The 26,865-nt window shown below is 55.0% G+C and overlaps 1 protein-coding gene across 5 annotated transcripts in view; it reads right to left on the bottom strand.

Annotated features, from left to right (window-relative positions):
* PDE9A (phosphodiesterase 9A) overlaps window positions 1-26,865 on the bottom strand; it is a 118,164-nt gene that overhangs the window by 4,253 nt on the left and 87,046 nt on the right. For 4 of the 5 annotated variants that reach the window (XM_065541350.1, XM_074033962.1, XM_005548606.3 and 1 more), the window contains 9 exons: window positions 20,873-20,954; window positions 18,016-18,090; window positions 12,836-12,922; window positions 9,686-9,790; window positions 9,217-9,299; window positions 7,916-8,072; window positions 4,721-4,834; window positions 1,896-2,000; window positions 1,037-1,165 (listed from right to left, as the gene is read on the bottom strand). In XM_065541350.1, coding sequence (XP_065397422.1) covers window positions 1,037-1,165; window positions 1,896-2,000; window positions 4,721-4,834; window positions 7,916-8,072; window positions 9,217-9,299; window positions 9,686-9,790; window positions 12,836-12,922; window positions 18,016-18,090; window positions 20,873-20,954 — 937 coding nt within the window. Of the gene's footprint in view, window positions 1-1,036; window positions 1,166-1,895; window positions 2,001-4,720; window positions 4,835-6,708; window positions 6,849-7,915; window positions 8,073-9,216; window positions 9,300-9,685; window positions 9,791-12,835; window positions 12,923-18,015; window positions 18,091-20,872; window positions 20,955-26,865 lie in introns of those variants that run through there. The other variant, XM_074033961.1, reaches the window with a different exon arrangement.

Raw genomic sequence — 26,865 nt, forward strand, 5'->3', positions numbered from 1 at the left:
GGCCAGTCCCAGCTCCTGGACACCCTCCTGCCGGCTCTGCCGCCCCTACCCACTGCGGCTCTGTCTCTGGCCCTCATCACCCTCCATGAGGTCCTACAGAAAGTCCCCCCCTGCCTCCTGTGTCCCCCGTGCCCGTGAGATGAGGGCTGGGGACAGGTTCTGAGGTTCTAACAAAGACAAGGGGCAGGGGAAAGGAGCTGACAGCCTCCCGGCTGAGGGTCCTGGGAGTGGGGAGTGGGTGGGGGCGGCTCCAGATGCCCTGGAGCAGAAGGATCCACAGCACTTGGGAGCCCAGGAAGGTCGGAGGGTGCAAGGCTGTGAGCCCAGACCCCCGGGGGAAACAAGAGATGGGCCTGTTTGGCACATGCTGGGGGTGCCTTGAGGTGGGGCCTTGGCAGGGGCCACGGGCAGCTCAGGGGCCCTGGGGGGAGCTGGGCAGGAACGAGCTGTGTGCAGGGAGCAAGGCCTCGGTGGCTGGGTGCGGTGAGACTGGGAGCTGGATGGGGGCTTCACAGCTCGAGGGCACAGAGCTCAGTGGTTCCTCCACAGGTGAGGATCGGTGGAACTGGGACACAGAGAGGGGACAGGAGAGTCAACAGCTGGTGCTGCCTCCAGGGACCTGAAGGCCAGCAGTGATGCAGGAGGGCAATGAGGGGCCCCCCCAGGGCCCAGCAAGGCAAGGCAGGGAGTGCGGCACACAGTGGGCGATGCTGGGGTCACGGGCCAGGCTGTGGGGAGCAGGCTCTGGATGGAGCAGGGACAGCGGTCACCACGACAGCTGGGGAAGAGGCTGCTCAGGATGTGCAAGTGTGCCTGTGTGTGTGTGTGCCTGTGTGTGTGTGTGCCTGTGTGTGTGTACCTGCGTGTGCGCCTGTGTGCGTGTGTACCTGTGTGTGTGCATGTGCCTACCTGTGTGTGCATGTGTGTGCCTGTGTGCCTGCGTGTGTCTGTGTGTGCCCGTGTGTGCCTGCGTGTACCTGCGTGTGCCCGTGTATCTAAGTGTATGTAAGTGTCACACGTGGTAACAGTTACTCACCTTAGTCACTGTTTCAAACATTGGGATCAGGACAAACTTGATAAACCCAATCTGGGCTGTGGCCTTGGTCACTTTGTCTCGGTCCATGAACGGGGCCACGGGAAGGCCTTCTGACTTCTCACGGTCGCTCTGCAGGGAATGCAGCAGATAGCGACATTAAAGACAGAAATGCCTCGGAACCAGATCGCTGTTCTCAGAGAAAGACAAGATGCGCCAGTTAACCACCAACCAACCAAACCACACCACAAATGTGTCTCAGTAAAGAACAAGGCGAGGGCGACAGTATCTTCAGTGCTAAACAGAGCTGGGCATGCATGTCTAGCTGGGAAGACCGAGATGAGAGCCAGACAGAGGTAAGTTGCACGTAACACAGGGCGGCAGAGGCATCCTGCAGAAAGCCTCCCGAGTTCTCCTAGGCTTGATCAAGCTGCTGTATTAACATTTGGTGGTTGTTTTCAGCTGGTTTGGTTTTCTACGTCCCCGATCTTCCCCGTGGCCATCTGTGTGAGCTGACCTGCTGGGTCTCAGCCCTCTGGGGGCCCCTCCTGCCTCTGCAATTCTTGCTTCTTGACTTTCAGGCAATTGGCTTGACAAGGCTGCTTCTAATAATGGTTCAATTAGCAGTGACAGGTGGCAGTTTTAGGACATTAGCTTTTCTGGATTGTCACTCTCTTTCAGGTCTCAAATTATAACCTATTTTGTTTCTGATGGACGCCTCCTGTGAAGGCTTTCTGGAGGCTGAACTGTCCGCGGCCCGGTGAATATGCGGGTCCACCCTGGCATGCTGTTTCACACAAACCCTTACTAAGTGGGGTTAATAAGACTGGCTGGAGGCTTGATTGCTCTGCAAGACTCTTACCTGCATAAAATATTCCTCTAATAAACAGTCCACCCAAGGCTCTGCGACTTCCATTGGACGGACCTCGTTAGAGATATCACAGCATTTTATCAAAATCATCTTCAGCTGAAAGAAGAGATTTTGGAATTGAGGTAACAGGAGGTAGAACATGGCCTGCTGAGCTGCTCGGGTCTGGACGTGCCATTACAGGCAGGAAGAGAGGGAGGACCGTGCAGCTGGACCGTGCAACTGAGCTTGGCTGACTTCAGGGAGGACAGGCTCCTTTCTCAATGGAGAATGAACCTTCAAGGTCCTGTTTGGGTCCCCTCCTTCCAGCCTTTCTCGCCATCCCAGCCCAGGTGATATCCCCGGAGCACTGCCCCGTGCCTGGTCACCCCCTATTTGCTGCTGTTCCCCAGGTGGATGCACTGCTCATCTTCCCAGGGGACAGGTAGCTCCGTCCGAGCTTGGCCAGGGTTGGGCACACCATGGGAGCTTCAGGAGGAGATAGGGTAGACCCAGGGATGCAGCAGCTTCCACCTGAACTAGCCCGGATGTCACCATAGGACAGACCGTGGAGGGCTGGTGTCCCGCAGCCCTGCCTGCACCGGGCACAAATGACTGTCTGGAATCACCAGGTTTCCAGGTCAAAGTGTTGGCTGCCGTCCAGGCTCTGAAGCTGATTTGACAGGAAAGCCCAGCTGAGGCACATGGCCCCCGGCTGTGGGGCTGCACCTGCTGGTTTGGGGAATGTGACTAGGTGAGGGGCAGGTCAGTTCAGCTGGGTGTCTGCACGATGCTTGGTGGATCCTGCCTTCCAACCTCGGCGGGACCTCGAAGGGACCCTGCTGTGGTCACCCTTCCTTTCCCCACCCTATCAGTTCCCAGGAAGCCATCCAGGCCTTTCTTTGACTCCTCTGTGGAGTCCGGCTCCAGACCAGAGGCAATTACTAGCCTGTGTCTGGCAGGCCCTGGGGGAGCTGTCCCCACACCAGACCTGGTACAGGGCCAGGGTGGCACTGTCTCTGGGGAAGGTCAAGGGGAGCTGTCCCCACACCAGACCTAGGACAGGGCCAGGGCAGCACTGTCTCTGGAGAAGGTCAAGGTCCCAGGCCCTGCCGGCCACACTCCCTGCACCTCACACCTCCTACGTCAGCCCGTGCTCTCCTTGGAGGCCTCCTTATCGGGGCCCACTTTGACTCAGAACCTTTCCCCCCCCAGACCTTCCCCCCACCTCTGTCCTCCAGTGTTCATGAAGCCCCGTCTGGGACTCCCCAGCAGTGAGACGATCCCTGGCTGTGCTGCTTGTCATCTGACCCTGCCCGGTGCCGGTCGTTGGGATAAACGGAAACCTGGGCTCTGAGCCTTGCTTTGCCTCTGGTCTGCACAGCTGCAGTGTGTAAGGCTGGGGGTGGGAGTGGGGACCTTCAGCTGGGCTCAGAGATCCTGACCACCTGGCACCCGATCTTCCGGCATCCTGCCCCTCCCCGTCTCTTCCCTGACCTCTCCTCCCACCTCAGAGGGAGGAAGAAGGCATCAGTGGGTCATGGGTCACCCTTGCCTGCAGGTCCATCCCTGCCTTCCTCATATCTAAGAGGACAAGGCGGTGCCTCCCGCCTTCCCTTGGTTTTTCGGGAGCGAGGAACTTGCTTGCCAGGAAGCTGTTCCATGCGTCTGTTTTCCTCTTGGGGAAGGGGCTTCTGGAGGCCCTGGCCTGGGGAGGTCTGCCTGCTGTCCAGCCTTTGCCTGCGGGAGCTCTCGCACAGCCTTTGGGAATTAACTGCACCTCAGCTCCAGAGAGCTGAGTCCTAATGACTCCACCTACGGGGAGGGGTGGTTAGAAGCTCAGCCTGAGCCGAGAGTTCCCTATTTTTCAACCTCTCTGGAGGTGGAAAGTGATGCTATTGATTTTAAACAAACAATCAGTTTCAGAGTAAGAATGCCAGGGGTGTACCCGATGCTTAGACAAGGTTCCAGAAAACCAGCTTTCTCTTTGAAGGCCAGGAGGGCAGTTCTCATGCACCTCTCTCTCTCTCTCTATATTTTGAGACAGACCCTTGCTCTGTTGCCCAGGCTGGAGTGCAGTGGAACGACCGTGGCTCACCGCAGCCTGGACCTGGGCTCCTGCGACCCTCCCACCTCCACCTCCCGAGCAGTTGGGACCACAGGTACGCACTGATTTTTTGGTTTTTCTTTTTTTGTGGAGATAGAGTCTTGCTAATGTTGCTCAGACTGGTCTACAAACTTCTGGACTCAAGCAATCCTCCCGCCATGGCCTCCCAAAGTGCTGGATTCTAGGCATGAGTCGTGCTCCGGTCCTTGTGTGCCTTGGGGTGCCCAGTGCCTGCCCTTTCCGAAAGGAAGATGCTGCACCTTCTCATGGGGGAGGCCCCCTACCCCTTCTCTGGCCACCTTATCCTGGTGATAGAGGGGTGCCGGGCTATGTTGTGGGCCTGGGGGGGATGCTGGCTTGGGGAGCAGGGACTGTGTTGGAGTTGCCCCCACAGAGATGGGCTGGGGCTGTGCCTTCATGGGAGAGCTGGTTTTATTCTCTGGAAAGCAGAGCGAGATGCATGGCCTTCACCCACTTATCTCCCTCAAATCCAAAAGAGATGGAGGAATGGGAGAGTGCCGCCTCCGACCATGAAGGAGGCTCCGTCAGGAGGGAGGCCCTGCCCGGGACTTTCCTAGTAAGAGTCATGACCTTGAAAACCAGATTTATAGATACCATGTTTCAAGGCAAGACTAATACTTTTGGCTTCTTGGCTTCCAGTGTGAGCTGGATGGATGACCCACTCAACCAGCCCACCGCCTGGCTGCCCACACAGGCAGAACAAGCCACTCACCAGGGTCATGTGCTCCTCATTGCTGTAGTCAAAATTCTCCATTTTCTCTTTGAAAGAATCCATAATTTCTGCATGTCTTGCCATGTCAGTGGCCAAGATTAACGTGATCATTCCCTAAATAGTGAAAGAACAAAGCGTTAACACCGGTATAATCCCAACAAGTATTCAACGGAGGCCTACTGAGCCCCCTGCATACATTATTTCATGTATCCCTCATTCTGATTCATATGTGCATCCATCACCCATCCATCCATTTGTCCACACATCCATCCATTCACCCAAAAAATACATCTATCCATCCATCCATCCAACCATCCATCCATCCGTCCGTCCATCCATCCACCCACCCATTCATCCTCTATCCATCCCTCTACCCATCCACCCATCCATCCTTCCGTCCGCCCTTCCATCCATTTATCCATCCATCCATCCATCCATCCATCCATCCATCCATCCATCCATCCACCCATCTGTCCATCCATCCACCCACCCCTCAAGCATTTACGGAACACATATCTGTGCCAGGTATGATGTTTTCCTCTTCCAAGAAAATAAAACCACAAGCATCAGATACAAAACCCAAACCCATCAATCTAGGTCATTTCAAATGTATACATATATTTTTGAGGGGGACACCACTTGCATCTTGAATTATTCAATTTTCCTGTAAACATTGAATTGTGTTATTAGTGAAGCATTTATTCGGTTATTCCTGAAATCTTCCATGACAAAATATATTTTTTAAAAAGTGGGACAACGAATTTTACCCCCAGAGGAGAGTCACATTTTGCAGTCAGTGAAGCATTTGAAGCAGCCAACGCTGGTGTGTCCCATGGTGGCCGGGCACGAGGACGATCCCGTGTGCAGAGGGGCTGCTTCTCCAGTCGGGTGCCGCCTCCTTCTCTTGCGGGATGCTCTCCGACACGGCTCAGTGGGATGAGGCCTACACTAAGGGGCGTTCACTTCCTTTGATTCCCCGGGTCCTGTCCCTGGAGGAGCTCCCCACTGGGGCAGCAGTGGCAGATGCAGTGTTCTCTCTTCACGGTTGCCCCTTGACCTACTGCAGACGAAGATTTGCCACCGCTTATAGCCACACAGGGCACCTGCTTGAAGGGTGGGGAGGGGCACAAACATGGAGGAGAGGCCAGAGAGCCTATAGATAAAGGGGAGATAACTGTACTGGGAACCGGTGATTCAATAATGACTGTAAATTGTCTGTTGAATTGTGTATGTTTGTGCAATGATGTCGTCACAGGCCAGAGAGCACTGCTGCCGTGTCAGGCCTAGTGGGTTCCGAGGTGCAGCTGTCCGTGCTCCTCCCGGGGCCATCACCATGCACACCCATCTGTTCTCCTTCTGCTCATTTCACACTCCCAGTGGCCGGCACAGCACAGGCCAGCAGAGGCCTTGACCACAGCATCCCAGTGTACCACAGCCTGGTTCTGCCCACCTGCCTCTGGCGCCTGGTGTCATTTGACAATTTCGCAAGAGGCCGTGATGCCTCAGGGACCCGTCCCAGGGAGCGTGCTGCTTCCTCAGAGCTTCCTCAAATGCTTCACTGACTTCAGTTTTTTATGTTGGGCTTTGAACCTCCTGGAAGCGTGGACAAATTGGAAAGCCATGGTCGACGAGGCTGCTGCTCTCTGATAAAGGAGGCTCAGCAGCACTCTGGGAGGGCGGTGAGTATTTTCCCAGTGCTGGCGTCCAGACGGTCTTTGTCGGCTGCCTCTGGAAGGAAGCCACTTAGACTTCGAATGGCTGAGGTCTGCCTTGTGGAACGGTGCCCTGGGTGTGTGTCCTGGGGCCGCCACATAAAGTACCACAAACTAGGCAGCTTAAAACAACACTCATTGTCTCACAGTGCTGGAGGCCAGAACCAAGATCAAGGTGTGGAGGGCCCTGCTCTCTCCGAAGACTCCATGGGAGGGTCCTTCCTTGTCTCCTCCTGGTCCCGGGGGACCAGGAGTCCCTTGGTTTAGGGCTGCATCACTCCAATCTCCACTCACCGCATCTTCACGCTGCCTTCTCCTCTGTGTCTGGACTGTTTTCTCCTCTGTCTTGTCCAAGGACGCTTAGTCTTTGGATTTAGGGCCCCCTTGGACAAGCCACACTGATCTTATCTGGAGATCTTAACAAGTACAAACGCAAAGACCCTTTTCCAAATATCACATTCACGGGAGGTGGGCCTTGTTTGAAGGACGCTACTATTCACCCCACACATTTCTCCCAGAGGTTACTCTGAGAGCTTCCCTCCCCTGCAAACGTCGGAGAGTGAGGGTTTGATGAGGAATTCCCATGTGGAAGGGGGTGTTATTTCGACGAGCTGGAGGCGTTTGTCTGGGGCAGGTGGACTGGGTCATCTTCCTCTCACGCAGATGTCCCTCTCGCTCTCCTCCCATCACGCCCTGAGAGGCAGAAAGCCCCCTCATCTAAAACGGAAGGGGCGGCCGGGCGCGGTGGCTCATGCCTGTAATCCCAGCACTTTGGGAGGTCGAGGCAGGTGGATCACCTGAGGTCTGGAGTTCAAGACCAGCCTGGCCAACATGGTGAAACCCCATCTCTACTAAAAATACCGAAAATTAGCCGGGTGTGGTGGCGCACACCTGTAATCTCAGCTATTTGGGAGGCTGAGGCAGGAGAATTGCTTGAACCCAGGAGGTGGAGGTTGCAGTGAGCTGAGATTGCACCATTACACTCCAGCCTGGGCAACAGAGCGAAACTCTGTCTTAGAAGAAAAAAAAAAAAAAGAAATGAAAGGGGGCTGACTGGGCTGTGGGTGGCACGTGACAGCAGCTGGGGTTATGGAGCAGGGTAGCTCTCCTATGTTGGATGCAGCAGACGTGTCTGTCCAGGGCCCGCCCCCTCCTTGGGCAGGCTCCCTACCTTCGCTAAGCCTCAGTTTCTTGGACTGGAAGATGGACAAAGGATTTATCTCAGAGGGAGCCAGTGAAGGCTCAATTAATAGAGGCTGGGAAGTGCAGGTCAGAGGGATACACGTGTGCATGGCGAGGGTACCCTCTTTTTGGGGCTCCACTCTGGGCCCTGGAGAAGGTGAGGAAGGAGGGAGGGGTTCCCCTGGGTCCGCAGGGTACTGCTGTGTCCAGGAGCTTCTGGGAGCCTCCAGCCAATGGAGAATGGGGGCTGCTGTCCCTGAATGTGCCCCCACTCCGGTGGGAGGGCCCTCACCCTGCGCACCTGTCGGATCTGCTTGAACCCATCAGGTGGGATGTTGGAGAAGATGTTGCACTCGGGCTCAGCGAGGATCTGGAAGGCCACGGCGCAGTGGTGGTTCTCCAGCGGCGAGATGTCATTGTAGCGAACCGCTAGCTCTGTACGGGCGTTGATCTGGTACCTGGGAGGCGAGGAGAGAGTGAGGGGAGGCTCAGGCGCCCTCACCAGGCACCTGCACTGGGGAGCAACGCCCAGGCATGTAAGTGGAGTCGAGTCGGGGAGAAAGTGCCGTGGGGGCTGGGGGAGCCGCCTGTGCCCTGCCCCAGCCAGAAGGTCCCTCCTGCTGCTCGGCTGCCCCTGCAGCTTCACGTCCCCATGCTCCTGCAGTCCCAGGACCCCTCTGAGGAAGCAGTAAGCTCCCTGGGACAGGCCCTGAGGCATCACGGCCTCTTGTGAAATTGTCAAATGACACCAGGCGCCAGAGGCAGGTGGGCAGAACCAGCTGTGGTTCACTGGGATGCTGTGGTCAAGGCCTCTGCTGGCCTGTGCTGTGCCGGCCGCTGTGAGTGTGAAATGAGCAGAAGGAGAACAGATGGGTGTGCGTGGTGATGGCCCCGGGAGAAGCGCCGACTGCCGCACCTTGGAACCCACTAGGTGCCGACACACGGCAGCAGAGCTCTCAGGCCTGTGATGACATCGTCACACAAACACACAATTCAACAGAGAGAGCTGCTGCGCCACTGTGGACACAAACCCAAGCTCATGGCCTGGACCGTGTCTGCCACGTGGGGAGGAACTCTGAGCCCGTCGAGGCAGGAGTGGAGCAACGGTCTGTTCTTCTGTCCCCCACGAGGGACACCTCACTCCCACCTCCTGTCGTTCTGCAGCCCCTTTTCTCTCTTCTGGCCCATGCCTCTGCCTTCCCTGCGGAAGCCAGCTGGAAGCCCGCCCGGGGAGAGACGAGCTCCTGAGAGGGTGTGTGGAGCCCCCATCCCCGCGTGCCCACAGGCGTTGCTCCCTGCCTGGGGTGGAGAAGGCGCCAGCGTGGCCAGGGCTCTGCCGTGCACCTGAGCCTGGACCAGGCCCGCGCAGGGGTGGGAAAGTCCCCCTGGGGTTTGATAATCCCGAAAGTTCCTACTCCGGGGAGACCCGAGGCCCTGGGCAAAGTCCAGAAGCCGGGAGCTGTGTCAGTGGAGGCAGAGCTGGGCTGGGAGGCCGTCGCTGACAGCTCCTTCTGGGAACTGCTCTGAGGGTTGGGCTGACGGGTTCCCTCCGGTAGCCAGGGTGCCTTTTAAAAGGAAAACAAGAGAAAATCCTGTACATACGTGTTGTTGTAGCCGGGATGGTCCAGATCGTGGCAGATGGCCGCTGTCATTAGGATCAGGATATCCGTTTGTGAGAACTTCTCCTGGATTGGAAAACAGGGCGTAGGTGTTTGCCCTCTTCACTCGGAGGGTGGGATGGGATGACGGGGGTGGAATTGGGGGAGTGGTAAGGTGGGGACAAAGGCCCCTGCAGCCATGTGGAGTCTCCTGGCATGGTGGGAGGGGACCAGCCTTCCTGTGGGGATGGACGGGTGACCAGGTCGGGCGCACACCTGCTCATGTAATCCTAGGAGCAGCCTCGCCCTTGGGGAGACTGACAGTGGTGTGGGGGGTGCTTCCCTAGGAGGGCGGAGCGGCTGGGGACACCACACCTGTGGCTCTCTTGGTGGGATGGGGCTGCCACTGCCTGGAAGGGGCTTCATCTGACCCCCGAGGGTGGAGGTCTGGGTGTGCAGCGGGCAGGACCCACCTGGAGGCCACAGAGCCAGACCATGCTGTACATCATCTGGGCCACGCAGAAGCAGTGCCGGAAGTTGTGGAAGGGGTTGTTTCTGTAGTTGTCGTGGACGCAGAGCTGTGGGAGGCAGGGGGTCTGGGTCACCCTGTGCCTGGGCCCACCAACCTCTCCTCCCAGAGTCACCCAGAAGGCTGTGTGCTGGTTTGAACGTTCTCTGCCAAACCCTCATCCCAACCAGAGGTCAACAGTGTTCCCATGTTTACCACAGGTACCAATGAGGTGACACAGGGACCCTGAGAATGTCCAGCGGGCCGCACCACAGCACCCGGGGCAGGTGTGGGGACAGAGCTCCTAGCAGGGGTTTTCACCTTGCAGTCAAGGACTGGGGTGTCCCCGGAGGTGTCTGAGGAGCCACAGTGGGGCACAAAGTTCGGGGATGAGGGAGGGGAGACTCCAAAAGGGGGCTCTGGGTCCCCAATCACCATGAAACCTTTAATAGGCTTTTAATATTTGGTTCTGAGCAATATTTCATTAAAAATACCTGCTGCTAAACATACGCACACATGCAGACGTCCACATGCACACACCCACTCTACACACACTCCACGCACACTCACAGCCCACATCCACACACACACATACACACACCCACTCTCTACACACACTCCACGCACACTCACAGCCCACATCCACACACACACATCCACATGCACACACCCACTCTTTACACACACTCCACGCACACTCACAGCCCACATCCACACACACACATCCACATGCACACACCCACTCTCTACACACTCCACGCACACTCACAGCCCACATCCACACACACACATCCACATGCACACACCCACTCTCTACACACTCCACGCACACTCACAGCCCACATCCACACACACACATCCACATGCACACACCCACTCTCTACACACACTCCACGCACTCACAGCCCACATCCACACACACACATCCACATGCACACACCCACTCTACACACTGCATGCACACTCACAGCCCACATCCACACACACACATCCACATGCACACACCCACTCTACACACACTCCACGCACACTCACAGCCCACATCCACACACACACATCCACATGCACACACCTACTCTCTACACACTCCACGCACACTCACAGCCCACATCCACACACACACATCCACATGCACACACCCACTCTCTACACACACTCCACGCACACTCACAGCCCACATCCACACACACACATACACACACCCACTCTCTACACACACTCCACGCACACTCACAGCCCACATCCACACACACACATCCACATGCACACACCCACTCTTTACACACACTCCACGCACACTCACAGCCCACATCCACACACACACATCCACATGCACACACCCACTCTCTACACACTCCACGCACACTCACAGCCCACATCCACACACACACATCCACATGCACACACCCACTCTACACACTGCACGCACACTCACAGCCCACATCCACACACACACATCCACATGCACACACCCACTCTCTACACACTCCACGCACACTCACAGCCCACATCCACACACACACATCCACATGCACACACCTACTCTACACACTGCACGCACACTCACAGCCCACATCCACACACACACATACACACACCCACTCTCTACACACACTCCACGCACACTCACAGCCCACATCCACACACACACATCCACATGCACACACCCACTCTACACACACTCCACGCACACTCACAGCCCACATCCACACACACACATCCACATGCACACACCCACTCTACACACTGCACGCACACTCACAGCCCACATCCACACACACACATCCACATGCACACACCCACTCTCTACACACTCCATGCACACTCAGCCCACATCCACACACACACATCCACATGCACACACCTACTCTCTACACACTCCACACACACTCACAGCCCACATCCACACACACACATCCACATGCACACACCCACTCTCTACACACACTCCACGCACACTCACAGCCCACATCCACACACACACATCCACATGCACACACCCACTCTCTACACACACTCCACACACACTCACAGCCCACATCCACACACACACATCCACATGCACACACACCCCACATCCACCCCCCCACATCCACACAGCCCACATCCACATGCACACACCCACTCTCTACACACACTCCACGTACACTCACAGCCCACATCCACACACACACATACACATGCACACACACCCCACATCCACCCCCCCCACATCCACACATCCCACATCCACAGATACAAACATGCACACACCCATCCTCACACACATGCATACACACACTCCACATCCACACAGATACACACGCACACATCCACACACCCCACATCCACACACCCCACATCCACACACATATACACACGCACATGTCCACACACACACACGCACACATCCACACGCCCCACATCCACACAGATACACATGCACACATCTACACACCCCACATCCACACACAGATACACACGCACACATCCACACACCCCACATCCACACACCCTACATCGACACAGATACATGCACACCTACATTCACACTCTCATACACACACGCCACATCCACACCCACACATGCACACACCCACCCTCATACACACCCCCATATCCACAGATACACACATGTACACACAGACACACCCCACATTCAGATACACACATCCATACTCCCACTCCCACCCCACACACTCCCACCCCACATTCACATACCCACCCCTAAACTCACACAGACGCCCCCAACATGCTCACATCCACACCCCACACACACACACGCTCCCACACTCACATCCACACTCCCATACACACACACACACACACTCCCACACTCACATACACACCCTCATACACACACACGCTCCCACACACCGCTGCGTGAGGACATGCTGCTTCGCTTGGTGATGGCAGAGTCTCACTCTTTCCTCGCTCATCAGAGCAGGAGCTGGGGCGTAAAGGTTTTGGTGGAAGGCAGAGCAGAGACGGGCTGAGCGTCTTCATGGAGCGCCCGGGGAATGTTGTCTCTGCTCAGGGGAGTGCGGTGCCATCAGGCAGATCCATTCCCTCCATTCCTGTGGAACTGGATGAAACCACGTGCCCAGGAAGAACCGAAGGCGGGTTTGGCACTCACCAGCCACCTCCTGAGGGTGACGGGGTTGATGCTGAAGTCCCTGACCAGCCCCAGGTCGTGGTACATGTGCTCCAGGCAGCTCAGCATCTGTGGGCACAGGAGAAGGATGGGCACCGAGCAGTCGTGTGGCTGGCTCCCCAGCCCCTGGCTTCCCTCCCTCTGCCGTCCTCGGAGTGCCAGCAGGGCCGTTGGCAGGAGGTGGGTTCTCCCCTCCCAGAAAGTCCCCGGAGAGGGAGGAGAGGTCTTTGGACCAGCCTTTCCAGGCCACTCAGATGGGTGGGGGTTTGAGAGCATACTGGGGGTCTCCTGGTGGGTGGAGGGCCGGTTCCGAAGTCAAGGAGAATTGTAAGAAAGAAAGGACGGCGACTGGGTGAGAGAGTGCACCCGTTCAGAAAACACTGCACCAAAAAGGAATTTATTGATTTCTGTGCATAGAAAACAGTCTCAGTGGATCAATATCATAGCTGAGGTTCTAGGACACAGTTCCATCCGATGCACACCTGAGCACGGGTGGTGTCATAGAGAGAAAGATCCTTTCCTTGCCCGAGGTTGGGGATCGAACAAGCTTTGACGATTTACATCCAGAAACGCTGAACTGTGCTCATCTGGGGCCCTGCTGGGACCGGAGATGCTTTAACGTCTTAACTGCCGTGCTCAGATGGAGTCCCTGCCCCGGCAAGCCGCTCCTAACCCTTCTTCATGGAGCCCTGTCTTCTATCAATATCCCTGTTCAAGTTGAAATAGATTTTGTTTTCAGTCCCAAAGAGGATTTATTGTCACTGTGGTGATCTGTTTCAATACAGCTCAGTGCTCTGGAGCTAATTTAGGGAGGAAAACATGAAGTGATTTTTGAAAACAAGACTTTGACCAAAGTGGGCTTTGCTTTCTGGAAAAAGCAGGTCTTGGGTGGGGAGCCCAGTGAGAAGGAAGATGCACACAGCAAAGGGGCAGTTTAGACGCACCTCCAGGCGTCCTCCACCCGGGGCCCCCCACTTGTGCCCACCTCCAGCCCAGCTGCCTGCTGCTTGTGCAGGGCACTGGGCCATCCCTGCTGGAGCCCGGCATGGCTTCCTGCCTGTGTCTGCTCGTTGCCTGACCTTCTCTTCCCAAAAGGGCATGTGACGAACTGAATTGCACCCTCCCCCAGGTCAATGTGGTAAAGCCCCAGCCCCAGTGAGCTATTTGGAGACAGGGCCTTTACGGAGGTAATGAAGGTTCTATCCAGTCAGGGTGAGGCCTTGGTCCCACGGGACTGGTGTTTTCATAAGAGGAGGAAGAGCATGCGTGTGTGAAGAGAACAGGCCACATGAGGACCCAGCAAGAAGGCGGCCGTCTGTACGCCAGGGACTGAGGCTTCCGGAGAAATCGAACCTGGCAGCACCTTGATCCCGGACTTCCGGCTCCAGAACTGAGGACTTGACTTCTGCTGCTGACGCCACTCCAGTCTCTGGTACTTTGTTATGGCAGCCTCAGCAAACTAGGACAGGGCGTGCTGCCCAAAAATCCATTTTTACTTGTTACGCCGTGTGTGAGACCTGGAAATGCTGCAAGGGAGGCGAGTTTTTGTAAATCGAAGCTCGCGATCACTGCATTGATGAGATGGCTCTGAAGGAGGCGGAGGGTTCTCTGGCATCGCAGGAAATCCATCTGGAAAACTGGAAACTCCCCCACACGCAGCCACAGATGGGAGCTTGGAATGTCACCTGGGAAACGTCCTTAAAGCACGTGAACCACACACTCGTTTTCCTTGGGGGGACAGTACAGATGTAGGTTGGATAATGTGCAGGGCATGGCACCGACTTTTGGAGACGGGGCCCCCTTCAGAATGGCAGGAGTCTGGGGCCCCACGTGAGGACAGGAGGGCTGGCTCCCAGGCCACTGGTCAGCTGCCATCTGGATCATCCAGCCAGGGGCCTCACTGCCCAGAGCTGCTGGCCCCCTACCCTCCTGGACGCCAGCCCTTACGACCATAGGAGCTGCAACCTGGAGACTCCTCACTCTCCACCTGACCAGCCCAGATGTTGCTCAAGGCAGTCCTGAAAGGCAGATGCGTCTGCTGTGAAATCAGCGTCAAGAGGGGATGCTGACGGGCAGACAGAGCCACCTGGTGCCACTTACGTGGCCTTTGTGGAGGCTGTGGGGCAGGAGGGCTGGGGGCATCTGTGGCTGCACGTGCAGTCAGTCCTCAGTCCCAGGCGGGCGCGAGTGAGCCGGCAGCTCCCGCATGCTGCGGCGGGTCCTGGTCCGAGTGGGCTGCATGGTCGTGAGTGGGGGACTCATGAGATGACGGGGAGGCTCCTGCAGCCTTCCAGCTCTGCACTTGATAGAGGCAGGCCTTGCTCACAGACCACAGCCCTGGGCCCTCAGAGGCCCGAACAGATGGGAGGACACAGCAGCCTGAAGTCATGTCCTCCGCCTGGTTTGTGATGAGCAGGACACTGGGTCGAGCCACTCGGAGAAAGGCAGGGTGGCCCCTGCTGGAAGGAAGAGAGGCGATCACTCAGGAGCCCTGACGTTCTCCGAGTGCCAGCTGCCTCGTGGGCGGCCAGATGCAGCCGAGTGGGCTGTTTTCATGTGTGTTCCTTTAGTTGTCCCTCTTTGCCGCTCACACTCCAAAATTCCTGGTATCCCCAGATCTGCCAGAGGCCAAGGCTCCTGTCTTGGGCATCTCTGCATTCTCACACGCGGGCAGCTAGATACCTCCTGGAAGGACTGGAACCCTCATCAGTCTCCTGGGGTGCCCTTGAGATCTGCTGGGCAGAAGCCACGGGCCGTGGGAGATGCCACACAGAGGCTGAGTCCAGCCGCCGGGAGCCGTCTACCTTGCCCACCTGCCAGCCCCGAGAGTGGCTGTGAGTCCACTCTGCAGTCAGAGGACAGAGAGGTGGCCTTTCTATTATGGAGACACGGATCCCTCAGCTTCATGGGGCAAGCCCCACCTCCCCAGTCACAATGGCCCACACTCAAAGGGTTCCCTTGTAGAAGTGACGGAAAAGACAGCAAGTGCCGGTTTCCATACAGGCACTTTGCCATCAGTGGCCCCTGGCTTGGCTCTTCCTCCCAGCAGGCTGAGGTCAAAATGGCTTTGGGGATGGTGATTTTTCTGCATGATGCTGAGGCGCGGCGCTTACCCACAGGCTGGGAGCACGAGACAGCGTGCTCTAACCGTCTGCCGTGTCTGCTTGCTGTGGACTTGCTCTGCCCAATCTCAGCGGCTGTGCAGGGACCCTGGGAGCCGCTGCAGGCCAGCAGCTCCAACACGTCTCTTCCGAGCTTCCCCTCTTACTCCTTGTGTCTCTCACACTGGAGCCCTTGCCTTTTGTGCGTTGACCTAGACAGTCATGCTGCACATTTAAAGCCTCTTCTGTCATCTCCATGCCCTGGTCCTGCAGTCTCAGGGCTGGGAAGCAAGTTGCCACATGGTGGCCGGAGGTTTTGAGCAGGTTTGCAGCAGCGCAGCCCCTGGGACTGGCTGCCTGCTGCTCTTCTCAGGTGAACTGGGCTGGGGAGTGGAGGCTGCAGCTTTGGTTTTCTGGCTGGTGCCGCAGTTTTTCTCCTGCTGGGAGACCATGGGCGTAAAAGAGGTTCACTTAGGAGAGGGCAGTGCCCCAGGTGTCAGCAACCCGGCCTCAGGGATGCCAAGAGGCAAGATCCCACTTTCTGCCCTTTGCGAAGAGATCGCTGCGGCCGAGGGTGTCAAAGAGCGCAGCTGAGCTTGCTGAGGAGCCTGCGCATTCTCTGTGTTGCTGGCAAGCAGGAAAATGTCCTTAGATTTTGGTGGGTTGAAAACAGCTGGGTCCGAGGTCTGCAATGAGGGAACTTTTTCATTTTTTGGGGTGTGAAAAGATGGGGGTCTATTAGCCAATGAGATGAAACCAAATATTCCCCATTCTTGTATTTTTCAGCAAATAGGAATTTTAACACTTTTTTTTTTTTGTAGCGACGAGGTCTTGCGATGTGGCCCAGCGTATTAGTCTGTTCTCACGCTGCCAATAAAGACATACCTGAGACTGGGAAACTTATAAAGAAAAAGAATCTTTTTTTTTTTTTTTTTTTTTTTTTTTGAGACGGAGTCTCGCTCTGTCACCCAGGCTGGAGTACAGTGGCCGGATCTCAGCTCACTGCAAGCTCCGCCTCCCGGGTTCACACCATTCTCCTGCCTCAGCCTCCCGAGTAGCTGGGACTACAGGCGCCCGCCACCTTGCCCGGCTAAGTTTTTCTATTTTTAGTAGAGACGGGGTTTCACTGTGTTAGCCAGGATGGTCTCGATCTCCTGACCTCGTGATCCGCCCGTCTCGGCCTCCCAAAGTGCTGGGATTACAGGCTTGAGCCACCTCGCCCGGCCTAAGAAAAAGAATCTTAAGGGACTCACAGTTCCACATGGCTGGGGAGGCCTCATGATTATGGCGAATGGCAAAGAAGGAGAAAGTCACTTACATGGGGGCAGGCGAGACAGCGTGTGCAGGGGAACCCCCATTTATAAAACCATCAGATCTCGTGAGACTTACTATCACGAGAACAGTACGGGGAAAACTGCCCCCACGATTCGAGACCTCCACCTGGCCGTGCCCTTGACACGTGGGGACTATGACAATTCAGGTGACATTTGGGTGGGGACACAGCCAAACCATATCACTCAGGCTGGTCTGGAATTCCTGGCCTCAAGCCTTGCTGCAGAAGGTGACACAGTTCCCGGAATCCCACATGTCCACTTATCCGGGACAGCCGGCTGCCTGTGCCTTGCCTTTGCAGACACTGCTCTCAGAGCAGAGCACTCTGACCGCGGCCCCTTCCTTGAGGAGAGATCTGCTCCTGGCATGGGCGTTCTGCAGCACTGGGCTGCCACCTGCGCGCATGAGGGTCTGCCGGGTGAGCAGATGACCCCGGGAGCCCGGCGCCGTCAGGAGCCCTGGGTGGAGGGTCCCTGCCCCTGACAGCTGTCTCCACACGCACAGAATCCCCTTGCTGTGAGGTCTCCTGGGCCCTGCTATCAAGCATTAGTTTCAACTAAAACCCAGCAAAACAAGGTTGTTTTTTTTTTTTTTTTTTTTTTTTTTTCCCCAGTCTTTAAAAAGAGGAGAAAACATGAAAGAGGAAGAACGACGGGGGTGGTCCCACTGGGGTCCACGATCCTGAGCTGCCTCCCCACGGGACGTGGTGCCCGCAAGCCCCGCACTTACCTCGTTGGGCTCCCAAAGCCAGACATCAAAGGTCGGCTTCCGCAGGGCCTCGACGGTCTCTGGAGAGAGCAGGTACTAGAAAGGACAGGAGTTCTGTGTTAACCAGGTGCTGGGGGACTGTGACGGCAATGTGCATGCTGGGATGTTTCTTCTCATTCTCCCGTTCTCTTTCTTTCTTTTTTTTGAGATGGAGTCTCGCTGTGTTGCCCGGGTTGGAGTGCAGTGGAGTAATCTCGGCTCACGGCAACCTCTGCCTCCCAGGTTCAAGTGATTCTCATGCCTCAGCCTCCCAAGCAGCTGGGATTACAGGCACCTGCCACCACGCCCAGCTAATTTGTGTAATTTTAGTAGAGACAGGGTTTTCACGATACTGGCCAGGCTGGTCTCGAACTCCTGACCTCAGGTGATCCACCAGCCTCGGCCTCCCAAAGTGTTGGGATTACAGGCGTGAGCCATCGCACCTGGCTTCTCCCGTTCTCTTTCTAAGGCACCTGCGTCAGACTCACAGGCCACATCCTTTTGGAAAGGGCCAACACTATGGCTGGAAATCCCATCAGTGGATGCCAGAGGCAGGGCGAGAGGGGCGGGGGGAGGTTTTGGGGTGACAGAAATGTTCCATATCTCGCTTGTGGTGGAGGTCACAGGACTAAACAAGTTTGTCAAAATTCACTGTACTCCAAACCTAAAGAACTTTACTGCATGTAAATTAGACCTCAACAAACCTGACGATAGAACAGACAATAGCTGGGCATGGTGGCTCATGCTTGTAATCCCAGTGCTTTGGGAAGCCTAGGTGGGCCAATCACCTGAGGTCGGGAGTTCAAGACCAACCTGGCTAACATGGGGGAATCCTGTCCTGTCTCTACAAAAATACAAAAATTAGCCAGGCATGATGGCGGGTGCCTGTAATCCCAGCTACTTGGGAGGCTGAGGCGGGAGAATTGCTTGAACCCGGGAGGCGGAGGTTGCAGTGAGCCGAGATGGTGCCACTGCACTCCAGCCTGGGCAACAGAGCGAGACTCCATCTCAAAAATAATTAAAAAGGGCAATAAAGTGAAGTGTGGGGGTAAAATTCACTTGGCATAAATTCAAACGCCAGCTAAGAAGTTACTCTGAGATGCTCCCATCGGGAACCCATCCCTGGTTTCTGCTGAGAGCTAGAAGAGCAGGCCTGCTGACGGGGCGGTGCCCGGGGTTGCTTCTGAGGACATCAGGCTTTAGGTTAAGCTGTCGCAAGGACAGAAGGCTGTGGTTTTATACAGAAGACAAGAACACGCTTTGGTATTACACACTGTCTTCTCCCAGCTCTTACTGGATATTTGCTTTTGGTTTTTTATAAGGGGACGGATCTGGAGTGCTGCTACCTTTTACTTTGGATCTAGGCTGTGCTTCACGGCTTCCTGGGACAGGATCCTGAGAAGCGTGGGGCATATTTTCCAATGGAAAAAGGCACTCGTCTCCATTCAAAAACCTCAGATAAGGCTGGGCACAGTGGCTCACGCCTGTAATCCCAGCACTTTGGGAGGCCGGGGTGGGTGGATCACCTGAGGTCAGGAGTTCAAGACCAACCTGGCCAACGTGGTGAAACCCTGTCTCTACTAAAAGTACAATAATTAGCCGGGCACGGTGGTGGGTGCCTGTAATCCCAGCTACTCAGGAGGCTGAGGCAGGAGAATCGCTTGAACCCGAGAGGCAGAGGTTGCGGTGAGCTGAGATCGTGCCATTGCACTCCAGCCTGGGTGACAGAGTGAGACTCAGTCTCAAAAAAACAAAACCAAAAACCCAAAAAATCCCCCCGAACCTGACAATATCCAGGGCACCGTTTGGACCTGCATGGATAGAACCACTGACTAATGGACTCCAGTGGCCCACATGGAGGCTGTGGAAGCCTCTGCCATTGCCTGAACCGTAGGCAGCAGCAGAACCCACCAGTGAGCAGCCCAGGCCTCTGCTGTCTGCGGAACCTGTGCCCCCTGAATCTTAGCACAACAGCATATTACAAATCAGGTGGGCCGGCCTGGGTGCAGTGGCTCAGCACTTTGGGAGGCCGAGGTGGGTGGATCACCTCAGGTCACGAGTTCAAGCCCAGCCTGGCCAACATGGTGAAACCCTGTCTCTACTAAAAAAAAAATACAAAAAAATTAACTGGGTGTGGTGACGGGCGCCCGTAATCCCAGCTACTTGGGAGGCTGAGGCAGGAGAACTGCTTGAACTCAGGAGGCTGATTTTGCAGTGAGCTGAGATTGTGCCACTGCACTCCAGCCTGGGCGACAACAGTGAAACTCCTTCTCAAAAAAAATAAATAAATAAAAAATAAACAAAAAATGAGGTGGGCCGGGATTTTGCCTGCTTCCCAGCTGAAGGCTTTGAGCGGTTGACCAGCGTCTTGAGACCCTCCTTTTGTCATTATTTCAAAAACGCCATTGCTACTTCACCAAGGTTACAGCTTCTCTTAGAACTAAGAACACTTTTGTGCAAAAGAGCAAAACTGCCAGGACAACTAAGAATTGCTCAGAGAGGAGGGCCAATGTAGTGGATTTTTAAAATGTAGTTAAACATTAAAGTTCTTTAAAGTAACGTTTGACTGTGAAAACCATTTACCGAGGTCAGCTTCAGGGCAGACGGCAGCACAGAGCTATTATCTCCTTGCAGGGGAAGGTATGGTCTGGGATCACTTTTGCTAAACAAATGTCAAAGAGGAAAAATACTTTGCCTTAGAGTAACCCGCAGCGTCCAGGGCTGGGAGCGGCTGTTGATGAGAATGAGCACCCAGCAGGGTCTGGCTGCAGGGCCACAGGGCTGGGCGTGGGGCTGGGGACACAGCCACAGCCTCTTCTGGGCCGGAATCTCGTCTTACCTTGGGGTAAGTGGGAACATCGCGTCGAGGAGTCAACTTCTTGTGGTTATCCAAAAAACTGTACTTACAGGGGCAGCTGGTCCTAGAGAGAAGAAGCAGAGATGAGCTGTGGTCCTGCTGTTTCAGTCTGGTGAAGCCCTCGGCAGAGCAAAAGCAAGGGACAGACCGAAATCCCCAAGCCCCGTGTGGTCTTATTTGCTATGGGAGAGGAGTCAGGGCGGCAGCAACTCATTCGAAGCAAAATCCCCAAGGACCTGCCTGACCTCTGACCTCACATTGGGCTCTTGGAAAACACATAGAAAGTCAGATGTTGGGGCCGGGCGCAGTGGCTCACGCCTGTAATCCCAGCACTTTGGGAGACCGAGGCGGGAGGATCACGAGGTCAAGAGATCGAGACCATCCTGGCCAACATGGTGAAACCCCGTCTCTATATTAAAAAAAAACACACAAAAATTAGCTGGGCGTGGTGGTGTGCACCTGTAATCCCGCTACTCGGGAGGCTGAGGCAGGAGAATCGCCTGAACCCAGGAGGTGGAGGTTGCAGTGAGCGGAGATTGCGCCAGTGCACGCCAGCCTGGCCAGTTTGGGCAACAAGAGCAAAACTCCGTCTCAAAAAAAAAAAAAAAAAAAAAAGAAGTCAGATGTTGAGGGCTATCTTCTGTCTTAGATAAGCTTCTAAAAAACCTTTTTCTAATGTTTTCAAAATGAAAACATTCTTATTCTCAAAAATCTAAACAACACAGAAGTTAAAAAAAAAAAAAAAAAAACCAAAGTCCTCACTTTACCCACTTATTTCCCTAAATCCCATACTCTGGAAATCACTTCTAATAGTTTGGTGTATCTTTCCAGAATGTTTTGAAGTGTGGACACACATGGGTGGCCGCTTATACCTTTTAACAATATTTTAATTTTTATTTTTTGTAGAGATGGGGTCTTGCTATGTTACCCAGGCTGGTCTCGAACTCCTGGGTTCAAACGATCCTTCTGCCTCAGCCTCCCAAAGTGTTGGGATGACAGGCGTGAGTCACTGCACCCCACCCCTTTGCACTTTTTTTTTTTTTTTTTTTTTTTTTGAGACAGAGTCTCACTCTGTCGCCCAGGCTGGAGTGCAGTGGTGCAATCTTGGCTCACTGCAACCTCTGCCTCCCGAGTTCAAGCGATTCTCGTGCCTCAGCCTCCTGAGTAGCTGGGATTACAGGTGCATGGTGCCACACCCAACTAATTTTTGTCTTTTTAGTAGAGATGGGGTTTCACCATGTTGGCCAGGCTGGTCTTGAACTCCTGACTTCAAGTGATCCTCCTGCCTTGGCCTCCCAAAGTGTTGGGATGACAGACATGAGTCACTGCGCCCAGCCCCTTTGTACTTTTAAACAAAGATGGAATTGCACCAAATGCACTCTGCTGCAACCTGCTTTGTCATCGAACATATCATGAACTCATCCCAAGTTGCTCCACACAGCTTCGCTTCATTTTCCAAGTTTCTCCAGGGTGTGGCCGTAGCACACGTTAGCAATCCAATCCCCAGTGATGGACTTTTAGAATGTTTCCAACTCTCCCTGCTGCATGTAACGTTAGCAGATGAGTTTTCTGTCTGACTCTGGTTTTGTTTAGCACTGGGTATCCAGGTATCCCACATAGGAGCAGGGCAAAGGGAGCCAGGCGTATTTCGGAGGAAAGCCGCCTCCTGGTTGGGCAGTGTGCTGGCTTCAGGGTGGTCCCCAGAGGCTGAATGAGGAGCAGCTGCCCCGGGAGGTCTGGCCGCTCTTGGGCCTCTGCAGCAGAATGCACCAGGGGGCTGGGCGGATCTGGGGACCCCCTGTGGCTGTGCATTTGCTTGGAAGTGAACAGGCTCCCTGTGTACTTGGGTGATGGTGGGTGGGGGTCACGCCTGGCTTGTGTGACATTCACCAGGCTGGGGGGTACTCAGGGAGCTGAATGCAGCAGAAGCTCCTGCGATTTGTAAATAAAGCCCCATCTTCTGGGAGATCCATTTAATACTGCATAGTGAGAGCCATCTAGAAATCCGTATCCTTTCAGCCCACGTATCTATCCTGGGGAATTTATCTTAAGCCAAGAATTAAACAGGAACAAACAGCTCTACGCACACAGATATTCATTGTGGCGTGATCTGTTGTAACAAAAACACAAGACCTACTAGAAGCCACCTGAATGTCCCAAAATGGGAAGTGGTTTAAACCACCACAGTGCATCCACGTGATGGACTATTATGCCATTGAGAGGATAATCACGGATATCATGCCAAGTGAGGGAACTTTACATGAGAAGGGAAAATAAGAAAGCTATGCACAGTATGTACTGAAAGCGAATGCCGAAAAATGCCAAGCTACGGGGAAGAAAGAGCACATTCGGGAGGTTTAAAAAGAGTGCTTGATTGTGGCCTTCCAGGAAAATCTATGAGTTGTACACCGGTTAAAATTTAATCTAGTTATTGCTCACAATGTCACTAGTAAAAAAAAAAGACTACAAAACAGCATGTTTTTGTTGTTTTTCAAAACAAGGTATCTACACACAGAAAAAACATCTGGAAGGCCTCGTGTCCAGGTTTAAACTGGGGGGACACTGCCGGCTGCTGTCATGATCGGTGCCCACCCTTCAACTCCCATCAGTATAGTCTGGAGGTTTTCCAATGAGCCTGTGCTATTTTCAAAACTAGAATACTCAATCTATTTCCTTTCTGGAAAAAGGGCCTTCAGTGTTATTTTCTCGGCATGCTGCCGTCTCTTCCCCGTGATAACCACCGCTCCAACAGAGATCCATTTGGTAGCCCTTCCCTCTGCTTCATGCTTGCAAAACCCATCAGAGTTGCTGCCACAGTTTGATGTGAAAGGGGGAATGCTAACAGATTCAGCAAAGTATTAGCAAAACCAACCAACAAAATGCACCAATCAAATGATTTCCATTGTCATCCAGTAACCGAGAAATTCCATTTACACATTTCTGAGCAGTCACGAACGTTTTCTGTGTAGTTAAAAAAATTGATGGCACGATGATGATTTCTTTGCTGCTTTTAACCTCTTTTGTGTAAACACTCGCACATGTGTTGTCTCTGTAAGTCTCCTGCATTCCCCAGGAGGGTTATGGAAATTTTCACCAAGCAAGACCGTTTGACTGCTGGAATCCTGCTGTTTTCTTGCAGATCCCAGAGCTGGGAGCAGAGGAGGGTCTGCTGGGGCCCGCTGACCCTGCCTGGCCAGGCAGCCCCTCTCTCTGCGCCCCGTTGCCATGGGAACCAGCGTCTTCAGCAAACAGAGCAGCTGGCACGGAGCTCTTTCTTTTCATCCTATTTGGAGCTTATTTTCGCTTTCATTTCGTGGGGTCTCCATCCCCCTTCCCCGGGGCTTAGGCCAGAGGGCAAGGCCATTTTTTTGGGATGAATGCTGAGCCCTCAGTTGCTACCCCAGGCTCCTGCAGGCTCCCCAGCTCTGGGTGAACCCCACATTCCATGCTCTGCTCTCTGCCTGGCACAGTGCTGGGGGCCAGAGTGGCTGTGGCCCTGGGGTAGACCTGCCCCTGCCCTAAATGTGAGCTGGCAGTTGGACCTCTGTCCTCTTTGAGGGAAAAGCAGGAGAAACCTAACTCGGGAAAGTCAGGGGACAGCCGCCTGCTCCCGGCTGCTGTGTGCTGGACCCTGATGCCACTGCTATTCTCAAGGGGCAGCTTCTGGCGGATCCAGACCCCTGGCTCCGCGGTCCCACTGCGGTGTGCTGTGTGGGCTGAATGTAGCTCCACGTTTCAGGCTCACACTGGCCATTTGTGTGGAACGGCGCTGAGCTACCTCCACCCTGTCTGGGGTCTTTATTCTCTTCCCAGAGGCAAGAACGCTGGCCTCCGGCTGGGCTGCCATCTCGGGAAGGCCCCCCCACCCCCACCTCTGCCTTTTGCAGCTCCTCTCCCCAGCCATCCAGGGAAGTCCCAGCTTAACAAGACTGGTCCCAGGGGCCCCACACTGCTGCAGGCTCTCATAAGTAAGATGTACCTCTGCTGTTGACAAAGACGAAAGAGACAACGCACACAGCTCAGTGTCTCTATTCTGAGTTCCCTTCTACATAGAGAAACAGGAAGGGGTTTTGTGTGTGGGGGCTGCCGGCTCTGCGACGAGGGCCTGGGGCACGTGATGCGGCTGGGGATTAGACCAGAACCCAGGAGGCTGAATTTGTGTTTTTCTCAGTGTGTCGACGACGCTTGAGAATTTTTACCCTGTTCCGTTTTGGATGCAAGAATCCCATTTACCTGTCTCTCACCTACAGGGGAGGCTGCCAGAGCTGTCAGCTGAGAACATCGGCTCCAGAAGCTGACGGGACGCCAGGAAGTCTCCTTCTCTTTGGTTAATGGCGCTGTGGGTTCTAAAAATGTACTCCCGGGGGAAGTGCGGATGCACCTCTGTTACTCAGATGGGCCCAAGTGCTCCCCGCAGCCCGGCGTGCCTGACGGGCACCTGGGGGCTGATGTCTCACTGGAGTTCCTGGTGGCTTCCTCTGTGTGCTCTGAAATCGGTGTTATCCTCCCACGTGGGGTGTTACGGGCTGAAGTACATCTCCCTCCAAAAGTCGTATGTTGAAGTCCTAACCCTGCTGCCTGTGAGGGTGACCTCATTTGGGGTCATGGCTGTTGCAGATGTAGTTAAGGTGATGTCATCCTGGAGGGGGGTGACCCCTACTCCAATAGGATGGGTGTCCTTACAAAAAGGGGGAATTTGGAGAGAACAGATGGGAGCACCAGGTGAAGAAGCAGGCAGAGATCCCCAAGCCAAGGAGCCACCGGCAGCCACCGGAGGCCAAGGGAGACCAGGAAGGACCCTCCCCTGGGACCGTCAGAGGTGGCAGGGCCTGCTGCCACCTTGATTTTGGACTTGTGGCCTCCAGAACTATGTGGCAATACATTTCTATTGTTTTAAACTGCCCAGTTTATGATAATTCGTTACGCAGCCCCAGGAAATGACTACGACTTCGATAAAAATAATTCCCCCCCTGCAACCTAACCTGCAGGACCAGTGCACACCAGAAACCACGCCAGGAGCGGTGTGTGATCCGAGCACTCGCCTTGCTTTCTACAGAGCAGGTGCCCGTCAGGCACAGCAGGGGCAAGACCTGTGAGGCTGGAGGCTGCCTCCCTACTTACTCCTGCGGCTGTGGGAGGGCAGCAAATGCAGTTGTTTAAGGGATAAGAGGCTGCATTCTACAAATACTTCCAGAAAGTGCTCAGGGACACACAGTTGTGGGTGAGGAGCTGGGGGAGCTCTGGGAGGCATGGCCTGGCTCCAGACACACCACTCGGGGCGGTGGAGTTCCCGAACCCATATGGAGCCCAGAGGCCACTGTTCGGGGAGTCTGGTTTTCGGCTGAAGACTAGAACTCAGTTTTCGTCCCTCTTCCCCTCGTGCTGCTGGTGGGGCTGGAGAGGCTGGTCCTGCGACACCCGCAGCCCCTGCTTGAGGCAGCCCATCCCCACCTGGCTCTGGGCAGAGGGGAACCCTGCCAGGCAGCACCAGCCTTCTGCCAAAGCAGCCATGGCACCCGGGGCACAGGGGACAGCCACTGAACTAAGCCACGTAGAGCCCACGGCCAAGGGCGCACAGGTAAAGGTGCTGCATGTTTGAGGCTGCCAAGCCCGGTCCCAGCCTTGGGGCCCCGGCTGTGTGGCCGCCCGTGTGTAACTTGGGAGCTCTTCCTCAGCTCACAAAGGAGGGACTCTGTCTCTCATCCCTTAAAGAGCCTCCTGCCACAGGAATGACGAAGATGGATTGTTCACTCACAATTTTCCATGGTCACAGACTATGGCCCTGACTTCCCCGAAGTCAACTGGGCTGAGACATCCCTAACTCCAAATGAGCCCACGAGTGCATGGGACAGACACGTGGCATCCCTGTAGGACAGGCTCTCATGTGGCTCAGACAAGGCGTGCTTCCTTCCGCTCGGCCTTCCTCCCTGTGCCCACCCCGAGGCCAGGCCCCTGGGGCTTGGAGGGGACCAGGC

This window comes from Macaca fascicularis, chromosome 3 (assembly GCF_037993035.2).
Source record: "Macaca fascicularis isolate 582-1 chromosome 3, T2T-MFA8v1.1".
Lineage (NCBI taxonomy): Eukaryota > Metazoa > Chordata > Mammalia > Primates > Cercopithecidae > Macaca > Macaca fascicularis.